The 17,994-nt window shown below is 36.4% G+C and overlaps 2 protein-coding genes across 2 annotated transcripts; one reads left to right on the top strand and one right to left on the bottom strand.

The window, feature by feature from the left end:
• Positions 1-4,360: 4,360 nt before the first annotated feature.
• Positions 4,361-9,589, bottom strand: LOC149056591 (uncharacterized). Its single transcript, XM_089223130.1, has one exon. It carries the CDS (start codon positions 9,587-9,589, stop codon positions 4,361-4,363), a length of 5,229 nt encoding a protein of 1,742 aa, XP_089079256.1.
• A 4,089-nt stretch (positions 9,590-13,678) lies between these two features.
• On the top strand, positions 13,679-14,326 carry LOC149056590 (protein CFDP2-like). The gene has a single exon (XM_089223129.1). The coding sequence runs from the start codon at positions 13,679-13,681 to the stop codon at positions 14,324-14,326; it is 648 nt and encodes a 215-aa protein (XP_089079255.1).
• The last annotated feature ends 3,668 nt before the right edge of the window (positions 14,327-17,994 follow it).

Below are 17,994 nucleotides of genomic sequence, written 5' to 3'. Positions count from 1 at the left end.
ACTAATGACTAGGGCTAGGGACTTTATTCCCTAAAAAACCTTAAAATATGTATGCATTTATGCCTTTTAAAATTACCAAATATGCTATTAAAATATGCACTAAAAAAAATAATTAACAGTATTTAATAAAAACCTTTTTATTTTAATATGTAGACATAATTAACAAAATTTTGATTTAGAGTAAAAAAACTTGTCATAATAAATAATTGGTTTTCTCCTAACACCCGAGTTTTAGTCTAAAATAAAAAAAAAATACTTTTTAAATTGAATATATTTGTAAATTGTTTTAATTAATATTGTATTTATTACATTGAACTATATGAGATATTTTTTCAAGTTGGAAAATTCGAATGACCTCCTGTTATCAGCCAAAATATTTTTTTATTTCAAAAAGGAACGTTCCACGTCGACCGAAGTTATTGGTGCAAACTTAAAAAACGGAATATCACCACTACTAATATCTGTTGCCACTGTTGGCAATCCGTCCATAGATTCATTTTGTCCATTTATAATTTATAGAGCATTCTGCGAGAAAAACAACAATACTAATTTTATATACAAGGTGATTCTTTTATCAAACAACCCTCATTATTTAAAAAAATATTTTGAAAAAAGTCAATACTTTTTTAAATAATGAGCGTTGTCTGATAAAATAATCACCCTGCATATAAAACCATAAAATTCATATTTCTGGTCCAGGATTTTTATAATTAAAAAATGGTCAAATATGCAACTATAAATTTTAAATATAAACTCGTATTACCATGAAACAAATTTCTACATTACTTAGCTATGTTTTGAATAATTATTGAAAAACATGCAAACTCCTAGAATTTCCTAGCCCTACTAATGACATTTATGGTTATAACTTTTATAATTGCCTATTTTTATTACTTTTGATAGAACAATAAGTCTAGAACTAGATACTTATTAAACTAACGAAGAAATATATTCATATAAGGGCGGAAATTTGAATAAAGCGAGTTCCACTGAGAATCAACGTAGCTAAGTAGATAGGTAGGTACGTGTGAAAAATATATAAAGATGTTAAGTAATTGTATAAATTCGGTACCAAATTTCTAGCGATAAATAAATAAATTTAAATCGAATAAAGTAGTTGGTCTGTAGGTACCAACTTAGTTTTCATAATATAAACTTACAACAATTTACACATTTACAATTATTTTTAATTTTTGGCTTTTGCATCATCATAGCAGTTAATATTGAACATACTTCAGATTAGTTTTATGAACTTGTCAACAGTTAATTTAACAAGTCAGCTTTAAAAAAAAAAGTTGAATTAATTCAATTGAAATAGCTGTAAATGGATAACGCTCTGTTGTACATTATTGGTGTCAAATAATCACTGTAATTAATGTATTAAATTTGAATTCAATAACAATTGTAGAGACATGAAAATCGATTCTGAGTGAAAATCAATATAATAATTAAATTTTATATCATTATTGTAATTAAAATTAATTAATTTCACTCATAGCTTTGACTGTAGGTATACAGTATAATAAAAATAATGCTATCTAAAAGTCTTAGGTATATCAACAATTAATATTTTGAAACTGTATGAAAATAACTTAAATCATTATTCTAGGTAAATTTGAACTTAAAATTTCTGTAAAAAATATTGTTTTATATTTTATGTAGCTTTTAGTTTTGTTGGGAAAAATATGAACAATTGTTGGAGATGCTTGTTTGAAATTTTCAATTCTTAGCTATAAAAATTGAATATTTTATAATTTAACTACAAAATAATTTGAAAATTTTTGAAACTAAAATCAATTATATATATTTCTGCCAGTACCTATTAGAGCTATAAATATTTACGGAAAAAATTTTTTGATGCCTAGGTATAGATCTTTATTATATTTATCAACTGCTCTCAAAACTTATAAGGAAACTTGTTTTAAATGTTCTATCTTTTTGACCCAACCAAAACAATTTAATTGAGATTTATTAAATAACAAACTGAAAAAATTGAAATTGAAAATGTCTATAAATAACTCAAAATGAGTCAAAAATATTTTTATTTTTAAATAAAAACAATTTATAAAAATTTCAATATCTACATTCTACGGTTAAGAGAACGTTACACTATCATTTGTTGTTATAGATTTGTTATAGATTAAAAATTAGAGTGAATTGACTAAATCACGATTTCATTCTGATTAATATTATATTTACAGTTGTAGGTGTAATGTGGGAACATGTGGGTTGACAAATAACAGCAACACATTATGCATTGTCAAAAACTCAAAAATCAAAAACCAATATGTATGCAGGATTATTTTGTGTATTAAATTACATAGAAACATGTAACTGACCTACTGTCCCCTGGTTAAATTATATCTACTTATTCTGAATAAGTAGATATAAAAAACATTATGTTGTTTATTTCTTTGTTTGTTTCAAAATTCAACGATTTAAAATAAATTACATTCATTACGTTTTAAGTATACAATACTTTTCTACACAAATTACAAACGACCATAGCGTAGTAGGTATATACAGAGTTATTTTTTAAGCATGTTAATTTTATTTTTATGGTTAAATTAAACAAGTACCAAAATATAGATTTTTGGAAATTTTAAATACATAATATGAGATATGAACCTAATGTAATGAATTATTGACATATATTGTACCATTTATAGATGATCCAATGAAACTATGAACTTCAGTTTTTCATAAGGAGCCTCCTTTTTATATTTTTTTAATAATAAGTAGATTTTATTTTTGAGAATACTGATATATTTAAATCAAAATTCAAAATCCAAGCTAGTAGTTTTTGAGTTATGTAACTTTGTGTATTAATTATAACATGTCTATGATAATGAGTTAAGTGGATAAGGGCTTTCGAGGTGTAAAAGTATAACGTCTGCTTCGAGGAAAAAACATTTCAGTGGATCGTAACGCATTTATTTTCTTAATATAATTGCAGAAACATATTGTATTGGTAAACATTTAAGTTCCTTCAGTCGAGGGTTTTCCGTATTTGGCACGTCCGTGTAAAGGTGGCTGCATTAATTCATCCGTCCATCATGTAATACAGAAACCCCTGTGTTTGCGCCACGACCGTTCCTACAGTGAGGTTGACACCCGTGACTCGCACCTCTCTGGATGTAGGTAATTTCAAACTAAATAAAATGCAATCTTTTAATTTATATTACAAACATTACTCAATATATTGAAGCTTACCAACTGGTACAAATACAATAAATAATAAATACATTACATGAACAAAAGTAATAAGGGGAAGGAACATGTGCCTAGGGCTGAGCTGCAAAGACGTTGATGATTGTGCTGAGCTGCGAATACGTTGGCGATGATGCTGAACTGCAATGATGATACCAAGGAACTACAAGGCTGTAGATGGGGCCCACAATGATGGTGCTCCCACGACGAACTGTCTGGTGGATTACCAAGCTGGTAAAAATGTCGAACCACTGTCGTATCGATGATCACACGTCGAGCTGACCGTCTCCAATGTCAATGGTGATTACACGCCGAACGGGCGGTAAATATAAAATATAATAAATGTCAGGCTTGAACTGCACGTCGTAGTTATAAAAAAATGGACAAAAACTTAAAAACGTTAAAGACACGAACATGTGCTTTCGAACGGAGCTGCTCATAAGTCATAAGAACAAAAAAACCGGCGGAACATACATGTGTTTTCAACGGCTTGGTAAAGCAATATATTCGACAATATGGCGACGACGCCACGAGCGGCGGCGCCGTCGGCGGCAACCAGTTGGTCAGTGCCGCCAACATTCCGAACTGGAAGTCGGGGCACGTACGGGGCGTGAACATACTCCCCCTTGTGATACAAGGGTGTATCACAACAGTGGCAAGCTAGCCCTGGTCCGGAGCTGGAACTGGAGATGAAGTTGTTGAGTGTAGACACAGCTTCATGACATCAGGCACATGGGGGGGGGGAGACATTTTTTTTTTTGAGCAAAATCAACACATAATCATGTCATGTGGAACAATAACATGGTTAAAACAAGTTATGTTTATAAACACAATTTAACAATATACAATATAACTTTCACAAACTTAATAGCAAGTGACAAAATTTAACAAACAAGTTAAAAAAAAAACAAATGAACAAATAAAATATACAATGTATATAACAGATTACAAAATGTAAGAAACTAAATACAAAACAATGTATGAAACAAAATATAAAACAATGTATGATATAATATGAACAATGTGAGAATTATATTACCCCATCCATTGAGGCGGAGAACACAAGTGTCAACCACGGTCAGGAACGATAATGACACATCACATTGACACTAATTTTCATACATTGTTGTTATACAAGATAGGTAAAGGATTATGGATCATTAACAGGAAGCGGAACTATCTTCACCACAGGTCTCGTGACTAGGCCCTGAGTAGTCATAATCTTAACCACCCTTACCACCCCATCTGGGCCTGGAAGGAGTTCATGAACTCGTCCCAATTTCCAAACAAGTGGAGAAGAAGATTGGTCCTTGAGTATGACCAATTCACCCAACTTGATGTTTTCCTGGTCAACTGCCCAACGCCCTCGCATCTGTAGGGAGTTCAAGTATTCGCCAGACCACCTGCGCCAGTAAGCCTGGTACAGCTGATGGAGGAGCTTCCAACGCTGCTTAAGGTTAGTCGAGCCGACTGGAACCTCAGCTTCAGGTACAGCACGCAGTGGTTTACCAATCAAGAAATGTCCAGGCGTTAAGCATTCCAAATCATTAGGATCATTAGACATAGGTGTCAGTGGTCTAGAGTTTAAGGCTGACTCCAGCCTACACAAAATGGTTACAAACTCCTCTAAAGTCAAAACATGGTTACCTACTACCCGGATTAACAAGTGCTTGGTCGAGCGGACCGCAGCCTCCCAGAGACCCCCGAAATGAGGAGCACTTGGCGGATTAAAGTGCCATGAACAAACCGATGAGGAACTGATCTGTTCCCGGTTTTTCGGATCATTGACAAGGTTGGACAACTTTCTAGCCGCTCCCACAAAATTTGTTCCACAGTCTGAATACACAGAGGTAGGTAACCCTCTGCGTGAGACAAACCTGTCAAAAGCTGCTAAAAAGGCATCAGTAGTCAAATCGGTAACCACCTCAAGGTGAACTGCCTTGGTAACCATGCAGACAAATACGGCAATATAGATCTTATATTGTCGTGCTTTGCGTAGACTAGTTTCTGCCATAGTTAAGGGCCCTGCATAATCAATTCCTACACAACTAAAGGGTCGGCTCTGCTGTACTCTAACCGCAGGCAGATCGGACATGATCGGTTGAGGATGTTGAGCCGATAACTTGGCACATGTTATGCACTGCCGTACTGCCCGACGAATAACATGGCGGTCCCCAATGATCCAGAATTGTCTACATATCAGAGCTGACATGAGACGATAGCCAGCATGACATGCATACAAATGCCAATGCCTGGCTATGAGCAAAGACAAATAAGAGTCCTTCGACAACAACATCGGAAACTTGCGTCGATCTGACAGCAGAGAGTGTCGAAGTCGCCCTCCTACGCGAATGACACCTTCATGATCTATGAACGGGGCTAATCGGGCCAACAATCGCGAGGAAATTACGTGTCCGGATGACAACTCTCGAAGCAACTGCGGAAAAGTGTGCGACTGGCTGGACCTTACAACTACCACAAGAGCTTCGTGATATTGTATGCTTGAAAAGAATTCGTCAACTGGTTGCTTCAGACATCTCTTGATGAAGCGACGCATACACATGACAATTCTCAACAGGCGGTGGAAGGATGAACACCTGGAAAACCATTCAACTGGCTCCCCCATGAGATTGACAACACAAGAAACAACTTCCTTAACTTCCGGGAGCTGTTCCGGAGAAATTAAAGAGATTTCAGAAGACCAATTCTCACCGAACTGGTGGAGAAAGGAAGGACCTGTCCAATATAGACTATACTGAGCTAGCTCACTTGGAAGCAGGCCCCGAGAACCACAGTCAGCTGGATTCATATCCGAACTGACATGAAACCACCGACATGACGGGAGCAACTTGTGAATCTGATAGAGTCGATTCGACACAAACACCTTGTATGCTACCTGAGGAGTATTTAACCAAGATAACACCACAGAAGAATCCGACCAAGCAAAAACATTACGGATCTGAATTTGAGCTGACAATGTGGTGTATATACGGTTCATCCAGCGAGCGAGTAGGCCTGCCCCACACAGTTCCAAACGAGGAATTGTGGTAGATGTTGTAGGTGCCAACTTTGTCTTACAACCCAGCAAGTAAACTGTAACTTGGTGGGATTGGTCCGTTACTCGGAGATAAACAATAGCCGCAAAACCCTTGATGGACGCATCGCAGAACCCACATAAATCAAAGTGACAACCTGTCTGTACTCCCACAAACCGAGGGACACGTAACAAAGATATATGTTGAAGTTCGCTGACAAACTCAGCCCAACACTGCTCAATCTCTGGAGGTAACTGATCATCCCAAGATACACCGGTCTTCCACACGCATTGCATCAAATGTTTGGCATAAAATATTACCGGAGCCAGCAAACCAAGAGGATCAAAAATCCGAGCTATGATCGACAACATGCTACGCTTGGAAGAGACAAATTTAGCCGAACTGACATCATAATTGAAGGTATCTTCCTGAGGATCCCACTTCAAACCCAACACCTGAACTGGCAACGACGCATTATCATTAAATGGAAGAGGGCCAACTGCCTGATCTTCTGGAGGAATGTTCTTTAACAATTCAGGAGAGTTACTGGACCACTTCTTTAACTCCAAGCCGAACTGACTAAGGAGTGAAATGAGTTCATACTGTAGGGCCAAGGCATTGTCAACAGTATCTGCTCCTGTGCAGATGTCATCCACGTACGTTTGATGCAGGAGAGCTGCCTGGACACGTGGGAACTGCTGGCCATCTGTGAGTGCTATCTCTCGAAGAACCCTGAGTGCTAAGTACGGAGCTGTACCCACACCATAAGTGACGGTATTCAGTTCGAACTCCTGAAGACGGTCATGAGGCGAAGGTCTCCAAAAAATATGCTGGTACTGGCGATGCTCTGGAATCAGTAAGATTTGCCGGTACATTTTACAAATGTCGGCAGTAAAAACTACACGGTGAGTTCTGAAACGGAGCAAAATATCTACTATGTCCTGCTGGAGCTTAGGACCGACAAAAAGGGCATCATTTAGCGAAATGTTGGATGACGGTCGAGCTGACGCGTCAAACACCACGCGCAATTTTAACTTGCCCCCATCCATCTTGTGCACGGCATGGTGTGGTATGAAATAGGTACCCGGAGTCTTGGCCACTGACATATGTCCCAGCGCTTCATAGTCAGCCATAAATTGCTGGTAAGCTTCATATAGGGGTTTGTCGCGTATGAGCTTACGCTCCAAACGTTCGAAGCGGGACACTGCTAGTGGACGAGAGCCAGAAAAGGTGTCTGCGGTCGGTGGGACACGGAATGGGAGTGGAACGACAAACCGACCCGAACTGTCTCGGTAAGCTTCCATATCAAATATCTCATCACACTTGCCCTCCTCTGTGGCAGACAGTGGAGCTTCTTCTGGTTCTTCGACCTGCCAGAATTTCTCAACCAGAGACCCAAGAGATGTGGTAAGAAGCGAAGTCACTGAGGATTGATGATGTTGGTTAGAAAGCTCGTGTTGGTCAATTGGTCCGAGGAGGATCCATCCAAACATTGTTTCAAATGCTGTCGGAAGACCTGGACCCAGCTCTTCACGCTTGCTGCGAAGCACCTGGGGGAAGACATCAGCACCCAACAACAATTCAACCGGAGCGGGAGAATCAAACTGTGGATCAGCCAGAACTAGGTGGGAGCATTGATCCCTAACAGCGAGCGGCAATTGGACTGAAGGCATCACACCAGTGATAGTGGGTAAAATCCAGGCATAAAGTTCCAACATATGATTGCCCTCCAGCGACTGGATGCTGAGCTGCACCCGACCTTCAATGGACTGGACTAACTGCCCTGCCAAACCAGCGACTGGAACTCTCCATGGTTCCTGACGTAGACCTAACCGGCTCACGCATGAAGTGGTAATAATGCTTATCTGGGAAGCTGGATCTACCAATGCCCGAACTGGCTGCAGACATCTTGCCACATCCTTCACATTAACTGTAGCTGTACCCAAGACAACGGATCTGAGACCTTGAGTACTGATAAGAGACACGGCAGGTGATTTAGGGGTCTTGGCATGAGAATTATCTCTATGTAACATATGATTATGACGACCATGACACATAGAACAAGACGCCTTACACTTGTTAGCCCAGTGGTTACTACCAAGACAAACCATGCACAAACGGTGCTTGCTGACTAGTAGGTAACGATCATCAATAGACATGTCTTTGAACTTGGGACATGACACCAAAGAATGTGGCTGGTTGCATTGAACGCACGATTGGGAACTATCACTAGGTTTGTTGGCAACCAAGGTTACAGGAGCCTTAGCGCCATGAAAAGGCTTCGAGCTTGAAGCTTTAAACCTAGCAGGATTACCTCTCGGTTCAATAGAGCCAGCCTTGGTGGAAGATCTAGCTGTCGGTGCACCCATAGATAACCCAGCGTTTTCCAACACTTCAATACGGTCCTTAATGAACTCTAAGAGACTATCAACCGTTGGAAAATCTGTAGTGTTATCTTGCTCAAACAATCGACGACTTGTTGATGGCAAACAGCGAACGGCTAATGCAAATAACAAGAATGAACCCAAATCTGGAATTTTAAGTGAACGCAAAAGGGCAATCTTCTCACTGAAGGTGTTCATAAAACTAATCAAAACAGCCGGCGACTCTAGGTGGTTGATAGGCGCACTGAACATATCACTCACTAACGCGGTGGCCAACTGTCGAGGCCTCTCATATCTATTGACCAATGTGGACCAGGCAAGCCCATAGGTTGAGTCAGAAACTGTAATGCCTTTGATAACGTCAGAAGGACCAGTCTGTAGGCAGCCTAACAAATAGTAAAACTTTTCGATGTTAGTGAGCTCAGCATTACCATTAACAAGAATCAAGAACCGATCCCTAAAGTCAGGCCAGTTTTGGAGTCGACCATCAAAGGTGGGTAAAGGAATCTCGGGTAACCGTACACGGGATCCTGCCGGAACTAAATTAGAAATGGCCTTATCCAAGTTAACTACCGGGTTTGTTACTTCTTTAGCCTCATTCAACTTGCCTGCATGATCGATGGAATTATCACCCGAACTGGGTGTCGATCCACAACGTAGCTGACTGGCTAATGTCTTAGCGCTCACTAATGTAGATCTAACTTCCAACTCTACATTATTAGAAAAATCTCCTACCATGTCCAACTCAATCATAGCCTCAAGCACTGAATCATTTTCCACTAAGAACTTAGCCCAAAATTCATCAATGTCCTCAATGGCTAATAGAAAATTTTGACGGAAGGTAGGATCAGTCGATGCCTTTAAACCTAAACCATAAATGGCTTCAATCTGGCTAGCTGCAGCGTCCCGCTTAAGCATAGCACGCTGTTTGTTACGAGTGAAACGCTCTACATCGCCCATTGTAACAATATAAATAAGAACACTTCACAAGGTAAGACTATGAACTATAGTAACTAGTGAAGATGATTCAATGAGTTAAAAAATTAAACCAATATGTGAACAAAATATTATAAAGAAGGAATACTCAATAACACCACAATTGTGTAGTAACACTTAAAGAAACTTAGATATTTAAATAGAACAACAATTCATAAAACTATTGATAACTATCAACAAAATTTAACAACAATAAAAAAAAGAAAGGGATAACCAACAAAATAACAATGTGTGGTTGAGCGCAACTAACAACTATGCAACCAACTAAATAGGAACAACAGCAATAACCAATTAAGTCTGAACAGAAGGCTACCGACTTAACATCAAAAATTAGTCCATAACAATGACTAAATGATAATACAAGAACAATAAAATATTGAGATCCAAAGTCAACAGTAACAATATAACAGTAACAATATAACAAATACTTTATACAATAAATAATAAATTAAGATAAGTATTATAATAATGCCTACCAACACTTATCCGGGTAGCATGTAAACTGATATGACACCCAAGTACCTAGCTGGTCACGCTTAAACTATAATGAGATAGTAACAGGAACTAATGGTATAGGAGGTTGACAGGATTAGAGCTTAATACCTGTATAACAACAATGTACATACAATACTTCAATCCAGGTAGATGCTGTGCTTGTCTGTCTGAAACCACGCTCTGCTACCAAAATGTTTGCGCCACGACCGTTCCTACAGTGAGGTTGACACCCGTGACTCGCACCTCTCTGGATGTAGGTAATTTCAAACTAAATAAAATGCAATCTTTTAATTTATATTACAAACATTACTCAATATATTGAAGCTTACCAACTGGTACAAATACAATAAATAATAAATACATTACATGAACAAAAGTAATAAGGGGAAGGAACATGTGCCTAGGGCTGAGCTGCAAAGACGTTGATGATTGTGCTGAGCTGCGAATACGTTGGCGATGATGCTGAACTGCAATGATGATACCAAGGAACTACAAGGCTGTAGATGGGGCCCACAATGATGGTGCTCCCACGACGAACTGTCTGGTGGATTACCAAGCTGGTAAAAATGTCGAACCACTGTCGTATCGATGATCACACGTCGAGCTGACCGTCTCCAATGTCAATGGTGATTACACGCCGAACGGGCGGTAAATATAAAATATAATAAATGTCAGGCTTGAACTGCACGTCGTAGTTATAAAAAAATGGAAAAAAACTTAAAAACGTTAAAGACACGAACATGTGCTTTCGAACGGAGCTGCTCATAAGTCATAAGAACAAAAAAAACGGGCGGAACATACATGTGTTTTCAACGGCTTGGTAAAGCAATATATTCGACAATATGGCGACGACGCCACGAGCGGCGGCGCCGTCGGCGGCAACCAGTTGGTCAGTGCCGCCAACATTCCGAACTGGAAGTCGGGGCACGTACGGGGCGCGAACACCCTGCATTAAAAATAAATTGCGGTCATAAATGAAATAAAATATCAAGAACAATAAAATCATGATAAAATTATATATTTTTTGGGACTTGGTTAATAAAGTTTGAAAATTGTGACCACAAATTTAAACTAGAGGTTTATTTTGAAAAAAAAAAAAGGAAAGAGGGTACTGACGCCCGCAGGCAAATGATTTTTAGGGATCAAAAAAGAAATTCGGAAAAAATATACTTTTAGAATACACAATGAAGACTGCACTTTGTATTCCCAAGAAATTTAAATCATTGATTAAATATACATAGATAGTCCAAGTGTTAACGCTTTATAAAGTGAAATGGGAACCAGAAATTTAGTTGTGTGGGAGCCAGGCCGATAGGTTGCGTTCAAGGACGTATATCGGGGATATACTATAGATATTAAAGAATGGATAGACCATGGCTATGTCAATAAAATAGAGTGGAAGTGGAAGAGAGAAAGACTGATTTTAATCATTGCCTCTCATTCTGGCAGAGATTTTATCATCAATTATGTACAATAATTATAATATAATTATACCATGTACATTAGAGGAAGGACGCCGAACACAGCCGAATGAAGCGTAAAATACAAAAAACATGGTCCGGAATTATCGCATTCCGCCAGAATGCGCGTCGGACAGTAGTGATGTCGTTTTTACATGTACAGCATAGGAAATTTATTGTTTTTTTATTATTATAATCTAAATTACGAAACTTATGAATAATTACTATAGAACGTTTTTTCATGAACAAGTTGTTCTCGATCGAATATATGTGTTTCCAATAATATACGACTTCTATAAAAAGAGATATAGTTGTTTCAAAAAATAAATTCAAATTTTTTATACATATATTATATCTATAGGTAATTTAATATCAATTCATGATTTTTTTTACGATTCTCTAATCGCTGTCACCAAATTATACTATATACATTTTATTGTATTTGCTGTCACTGCTTACGAATTACGATTGTATGTCTGGCATCTACATAAACATAATAAGCTAAAGCCTCAATATATAATATTCTGAGAAAGTACATTTATAATGAAGAAATAACATTTTATAACTAATTCAGTCATGATGATTACACTTATTTCTGAATAAGTACTTAAGAAGTCCTAAAAATCCCGTAAATTGCAAATTAAAACTAATTCACATCACAACCACAGACTATAGTCTGTGACACAACTAGGTCGAATATATTTGTAATACAATATGATATTATACATTAGGCTGTGGATAGAGTCCCGGAAAAATCGGGATTGTTGATAACAATCTTATCAGTCCCGGACAATTATTTATCATATTGCGCATGCGCGGGGACAATTCACAAAAAAAGTGTACAACAATTACCGTACTGCCGGGACTGTAATTTACCACTACTACTAGTCTACTTAGTCTACTTTACATTTTTTTATTGGTTTCGCGTATTCCTTGATCCTTTAATAGCTAGTAGCTACCCGTCTAAAAAAATTTTAAATATAATTAAAATCGAATAACCAAGTTTATATATTTTGTAAATAAATATAACCAATAAAAAAATGTAAAGTGTACGGGACTAGTAGTAGTGGTAAATTACGGTCCCGGCAGTACGGTAATTGTTGTACACTTTTTTTGTGAATTGTTCAAGTCCCCGCGCATGCGCAATATCATAAATAATTGTCCGGGACTGATAAGATTGTTATCAACAATCCCGATTTTTCCGGGACTCTATCCACAGCCTATACATTATTATAAATGTTATGACTTACCTATGATTCAATTAAATATAAAAATATTTTTTAACGCCATAAGAAGAGAATAACTTACTTATAACAGTAAATGCTTATATAACTAATGATATATTATGCAAAGTAGGTATTTTATTAAAAGTTGCGTAACTGTAATAATTATTTAGACACTGACATTGTCAATCAACAAATGTTTTCAATAAACGATTGATGTCCCCCTGTGGGTGGGGGGGGGGGGGAAGAAAAAGAAAGAATACACCCACGGTAATCTATACCAATCGTAAAAGGCGATCAAAATAGTTCTGGTCCTCCTGGTAGGGGGTTCGGCGAGAGGCTAACAACCTCTTCCAGCAAAAATTATCGTTACGCAAACAAATCAAAGAAATCAAAACTCGGACATAGAGAATGTGATACAGACTGGACAAGGAAACCGGACTAAGAGGATTAAGCGAAGGAAAACAGATTGGACATTCGCAACGTGGAATATACAAACTTTACTACAAGCAGGGAAAATGAACGAATTATCATCAGAGATTATAAAATATAACATCGATATAGTAGCACTACAGGAGATCAGATGGTGTGGTCAACGATTCATACATAAGAAAGACTACACATTGTACTATAGTGGACAGGAAAAGAAAACAGGAAGAAATGGCGTTGGATTCTACGTAAGCAAGAAAATGAGCAAGTTCTTCTTAAACTTTGAAGCCATATGAGACAGAATATGCAAAATAAGACTCAAAGGAAAGTTCAGAAATACAACAATACTCTCGGTATATGCTCCAACCGAAGTCTCTGATGAAAAAGAAAAGAAGAATTTTTCCGACACCCTAGATAAATGCATGGATAAGATACCTAAACACGCCATGAATATTATAATGGGTGGCTTTAATGTGAAGATTGGAAAAGAAAAGTCAATAAGATCAGTAGCAGGAAGATTTTCTCTACATGATAATACAAGTGAGAATGACTTGATTTTAGCTCAATTTGCGGAGATGCATAGAATGACGATTAAAAGTACTTGCTTTCCACCCAAAGACATACACAAAGGAACATGGAAGATGCCTGGAACAAACGTAGTCAATAAAATTGACCACGTAGTTGTTTCATCCAAGCAAGCCTCAACTATAATGGATGTTAAAACGATGAGAGGTCCCAACTGCGATACGGATCACTATTTAGTTCGCGCAATAATCAGACAACGCTTAGCTAATATACAAAAAGATAAAGGCATAAAAAGAAAGAGGCGGAACACAGAAAATCTTAAAAATGAAGATGACCTAAAAGAATATCAGGAAACTCTTGACACAAAACTAAGTAACTTAACTAAGTTAGGGGACGTAATTACAAAAGATCAAATAGAAGAAAGATGGAAGCTCCTCAAAAATATAACAGTCAACACAGTTCAAGAAACTATTGGCGTCATAAAACACACTAGAAACGAGGAATGGTATGATGAAGAATGCACAGAAATTCTCAATAGAAAAAACCAAGCAAGATTAAAAATGCTATAACGAGAAACCAGACAAAACTATGAAGCATACAGAAATCTAAGAAAAGAAGCAAAAGCCGTATGTCGCAAAAAGAAAAGGGAAATGATGAAAAAACATGTAGAGAAATTCGAAGAAATGAATATCACAGGAAATAACAGGCAGTTCTATATAAATGTCAATTGGATCCGAAAAGTATTCCAACCTAAAATAAACACATGTAAAAAAAAAGACGGATCAATAACGGACAATGAAAAAGAAATAATAAAAAGAGCATTTCAATGAATTATTAAATAAAGACGTAATTACGAATGAAATAAAAGAGGTACCATATGGCCCACAACCACAAATTGAAAAACCAACAAGAAACGAATTTGATACAGCTATTGCTAAACTAAAAACTAACAGAGCCCCTGGAGAGAATGAGATAACAAGCGACCTACATAGGTAATTAAAAATAGCAGTAAGAAGTACAAAGACGCGATGTTTGAACTTATATGTTGTATATGGGAAAGCGAAGAGATGCCAAAAGATTGGGGTAACGAAATCATATGCCCTATCTTTAAGAAAGGAAATAGGACAGAATGTGCAAATTACAGAGGAATTATGTTATTAAGTGTCCCATACAAAATTTTATCGGCTATACTCCTAAAAAAGCTAGACATATATTCTGAAGAAATATTGAATGAGTATCAGTGTGGCTTCCGCAGCGGAAAAGGAACCACCGACCAGATTTTTATTGTTAGACAGATAATGGAAAAATGCTTAGAATTCAATACTGATCTATTATTTGTTGATTATCGACAAGCTTTCGATAGCCTTAATAGATCAGAAATGAACATAGCACTAGCAAAAAATGGTGTTCCCGATAAAATAATAAAACTGATAACTATGACCCTAGAAAACGCAACAGCAAAGGTCAAGATTGGAGGATCAATAAGCGACCCGTTTCACATAGATTCAGGAGTTAGATAATGTGAAGCTCTATCAGCAACACTTTTCAACATTGCTCTGCATGAGACTGTAAAAGATACAATTAAAACAGGAAGCATTGTAAACAAGTCATGGAAAATCTGCACCTATGCCGACGATTTAGTAATAATAGCAAGAAACGAGGTTGCCATGATAGAAGCATACCAAAGTATAGAATTTAAGGGACAAACTATGGGTTTAAAAATTAATGAAGAGAAGACCAAGTACATGAGATTATCAGCTGTTGAGGCACGCCTCAGAGTGCAGAACATTACAATTGGTCAATATAGTTTAGAAGGCGTAAAAGATTTGTTGTATCTTGGATCATCCCTTAATAACAGGAATAATATGTCAGAGGAGATAAAAAAAAGAATTATGGCTGGCAATCGTGCATACTTTACCAATATCACACTCCTAAAATCAAAACTGCTATCGAAAACTACTAAGATGAAGTTATACAAAACACTTATCCGACCTGTAGTCTGTTATGGAGCTGAAATTTGGACATTGTCAAAAGCAGACTCCAAAGAGGCTAAAGATATTTGAAAGGAAAATAATAAGAAAATACAAGGAGCGGTTAATGAGGAGGGAAGATGGAGGATACGGAATAACATTGAAATAGAGCAAATTTTAGAAAACGAAAATATAGTAAAATTTATAAAGTCAGGCAGGATAAGATGGTTAGGTCATGTGGAAAGAATGGACGAGGAAAGAATTCCAAAACGCATAATGTTGGCAAGAATGGAAGGAACCAGAAGATAAGGACGACCAAGGAATAGATGGATAGACGAAGTAAAGAAGGACTTACAACAGATGGGTATACAGAACTGGAAAAGTATGGCTAAAGATCGAGACGAGTGGAGACGAATTGTTTTGAAAGCCAAGGGTCAATGTGGCCTGTAGCGCTTACGAGTAGTAGTAGTAGTAAATGATTGATGTAGGTTTGTAAAATAATCTAATACAGCTTATTATGTAACTTCTCTGTTAAATTTAAAACAAATTAATTTATAAAATAGTTAAATTAACTTGACTGACTCCGATGAAGTCTTGTTTTTTGGAATTTTCAATCGAATTGTTTCGAGAGCAAATAAAATGCATTCTCGTTACTAAAAAAAAAAAAATGATTATGGCTGATAATATTTTACATTTTATTCTTGTGAGTTGTGATTTGTGATAAGACGCAATCATTGATATTATATTACAGAATAGATTAAATCAGAAGGGACACTTTCAATGTAAACAAAAACGTGGCGGCCATGTTCCCGGTGGCTACTTTATCAATTTAGTGTTATCAGTTTTTTTTTTTCGTATGGCGCTATGTCCGGGAGTAGGCCAGTTAAAAAACTGGTATCATAATTCATGATTAAATTCAAAACATTTACATTAAGATTATTAAAAATCTTAGTTAAAGCATTTGTTACACGTTTTTTTAGTGTGTACTGCTATTTAACTGCAGTTAAAAAATGCAGAACATGTTCTGTTGTGATCTATCATCTGTACTTTTTTGAATAATACTGTGCATTAGAAGCATTATATAATAACATACTCTTTTTATCTTTTTCCTTCTCAATCTATTTTCTTATTTTTAAATCATAATCTTAATGTACCTCTACTATTCAAGCTTGCCTTCAAACAATCGTGATCTATAAATTTCAAAACTACATTTTAGCTTCTAATAAATAAAATATATTTTTTATTTAATAAAACGTGTATTTTTTCCAATATATATTTAATATGAATACCTTTTTAATCATATATTTGATTTATACTAATCTTATGCAGTTGCTAATTTTAAAATTAAGAATTTTATGCAATTAGTAAGTAATTTGAATAAAACTAGAGTTGGATCTATACATTTTTGGAAAAACATTGTATTTAAAATTTTGTTTTTCTGATATGGTTACACTGTTTAGCCAACGGTAAGATGGCCACCACATTTTTGAGTATTGGGTATCTTTACCGTGTTCATTTTTATCAGTGTCCAGGCCCTGATTATATTGCCTATAGATATAATAATATATATTACAAAATTCGAATGCATGTCTTAAAACAACTAAATCTCTTTTTATAGAAGTCGTATATTACTAGAAACACATATATTCGATTGAGGACAATTTGGTCTTAAAATAACGTTCCATAGTAATTATTCATAAGTTTCGTCATTTAGATTATAATATTTTAAAAAACCAATAATTTCCCTATGCTGTACATGTAAAAACGACATCACTACTGTCCGACGCGCATTCTGGCGTAATGCGATTATTTCGGACCACTTTTATATGCACAGTTCAGTTCGGGTCCTTCCACAAATGTTCATGAATTATACATTTGTATAAGACCTCTATATTTTCATGTTCGTTCTCGTATGATAAGCATAAATGGCCTATCCATTCTTTAATATCTATGGGACACACAGTAATAGCACAGATTATATAATCTGTGGTAATCGATGAGCGTCTCGGAAGCAAAATTGCGCGTCCAATCAGAATCGTTCACATTTCTTATCATTCTTTATGAAAATTACTAAATGATATAATTATCATCAATCATACAGGTGTCATACTTATTAAATATTTGAATTATTATTATAGCTATGTACTACGGACGTGTATACGTCCATGCTATGTACTGACGTCCCGCTAAGACTACTAAATACGCATTTGCACCATAGACATTATATGTAATTTATATGTCTATGATTTGTACGTAGGTGTACGTGA

Source organism: Diuraphis noxia, unplaced genomic scaffold (assembly GCF_037042655.1).
Source record: "Diuraphis noxia isolate RWA-SAM2 unplaced genomic scaffold, SU_Dnox_SAM2 contig0003, whole genome shotgun sequence".
Classification (NCBI taxonomy): Eukaryota; Metazoa; Arthropoda; class Insecta; order Hemiptera; family Aphididae; genus Diuraphis; species Diuraphis noxia.
The sequence above is the reverse complement of the archived record's forward strand: the minus strand, read 5'-3'. Positions and strand labels throughout refer to the sequence as shown.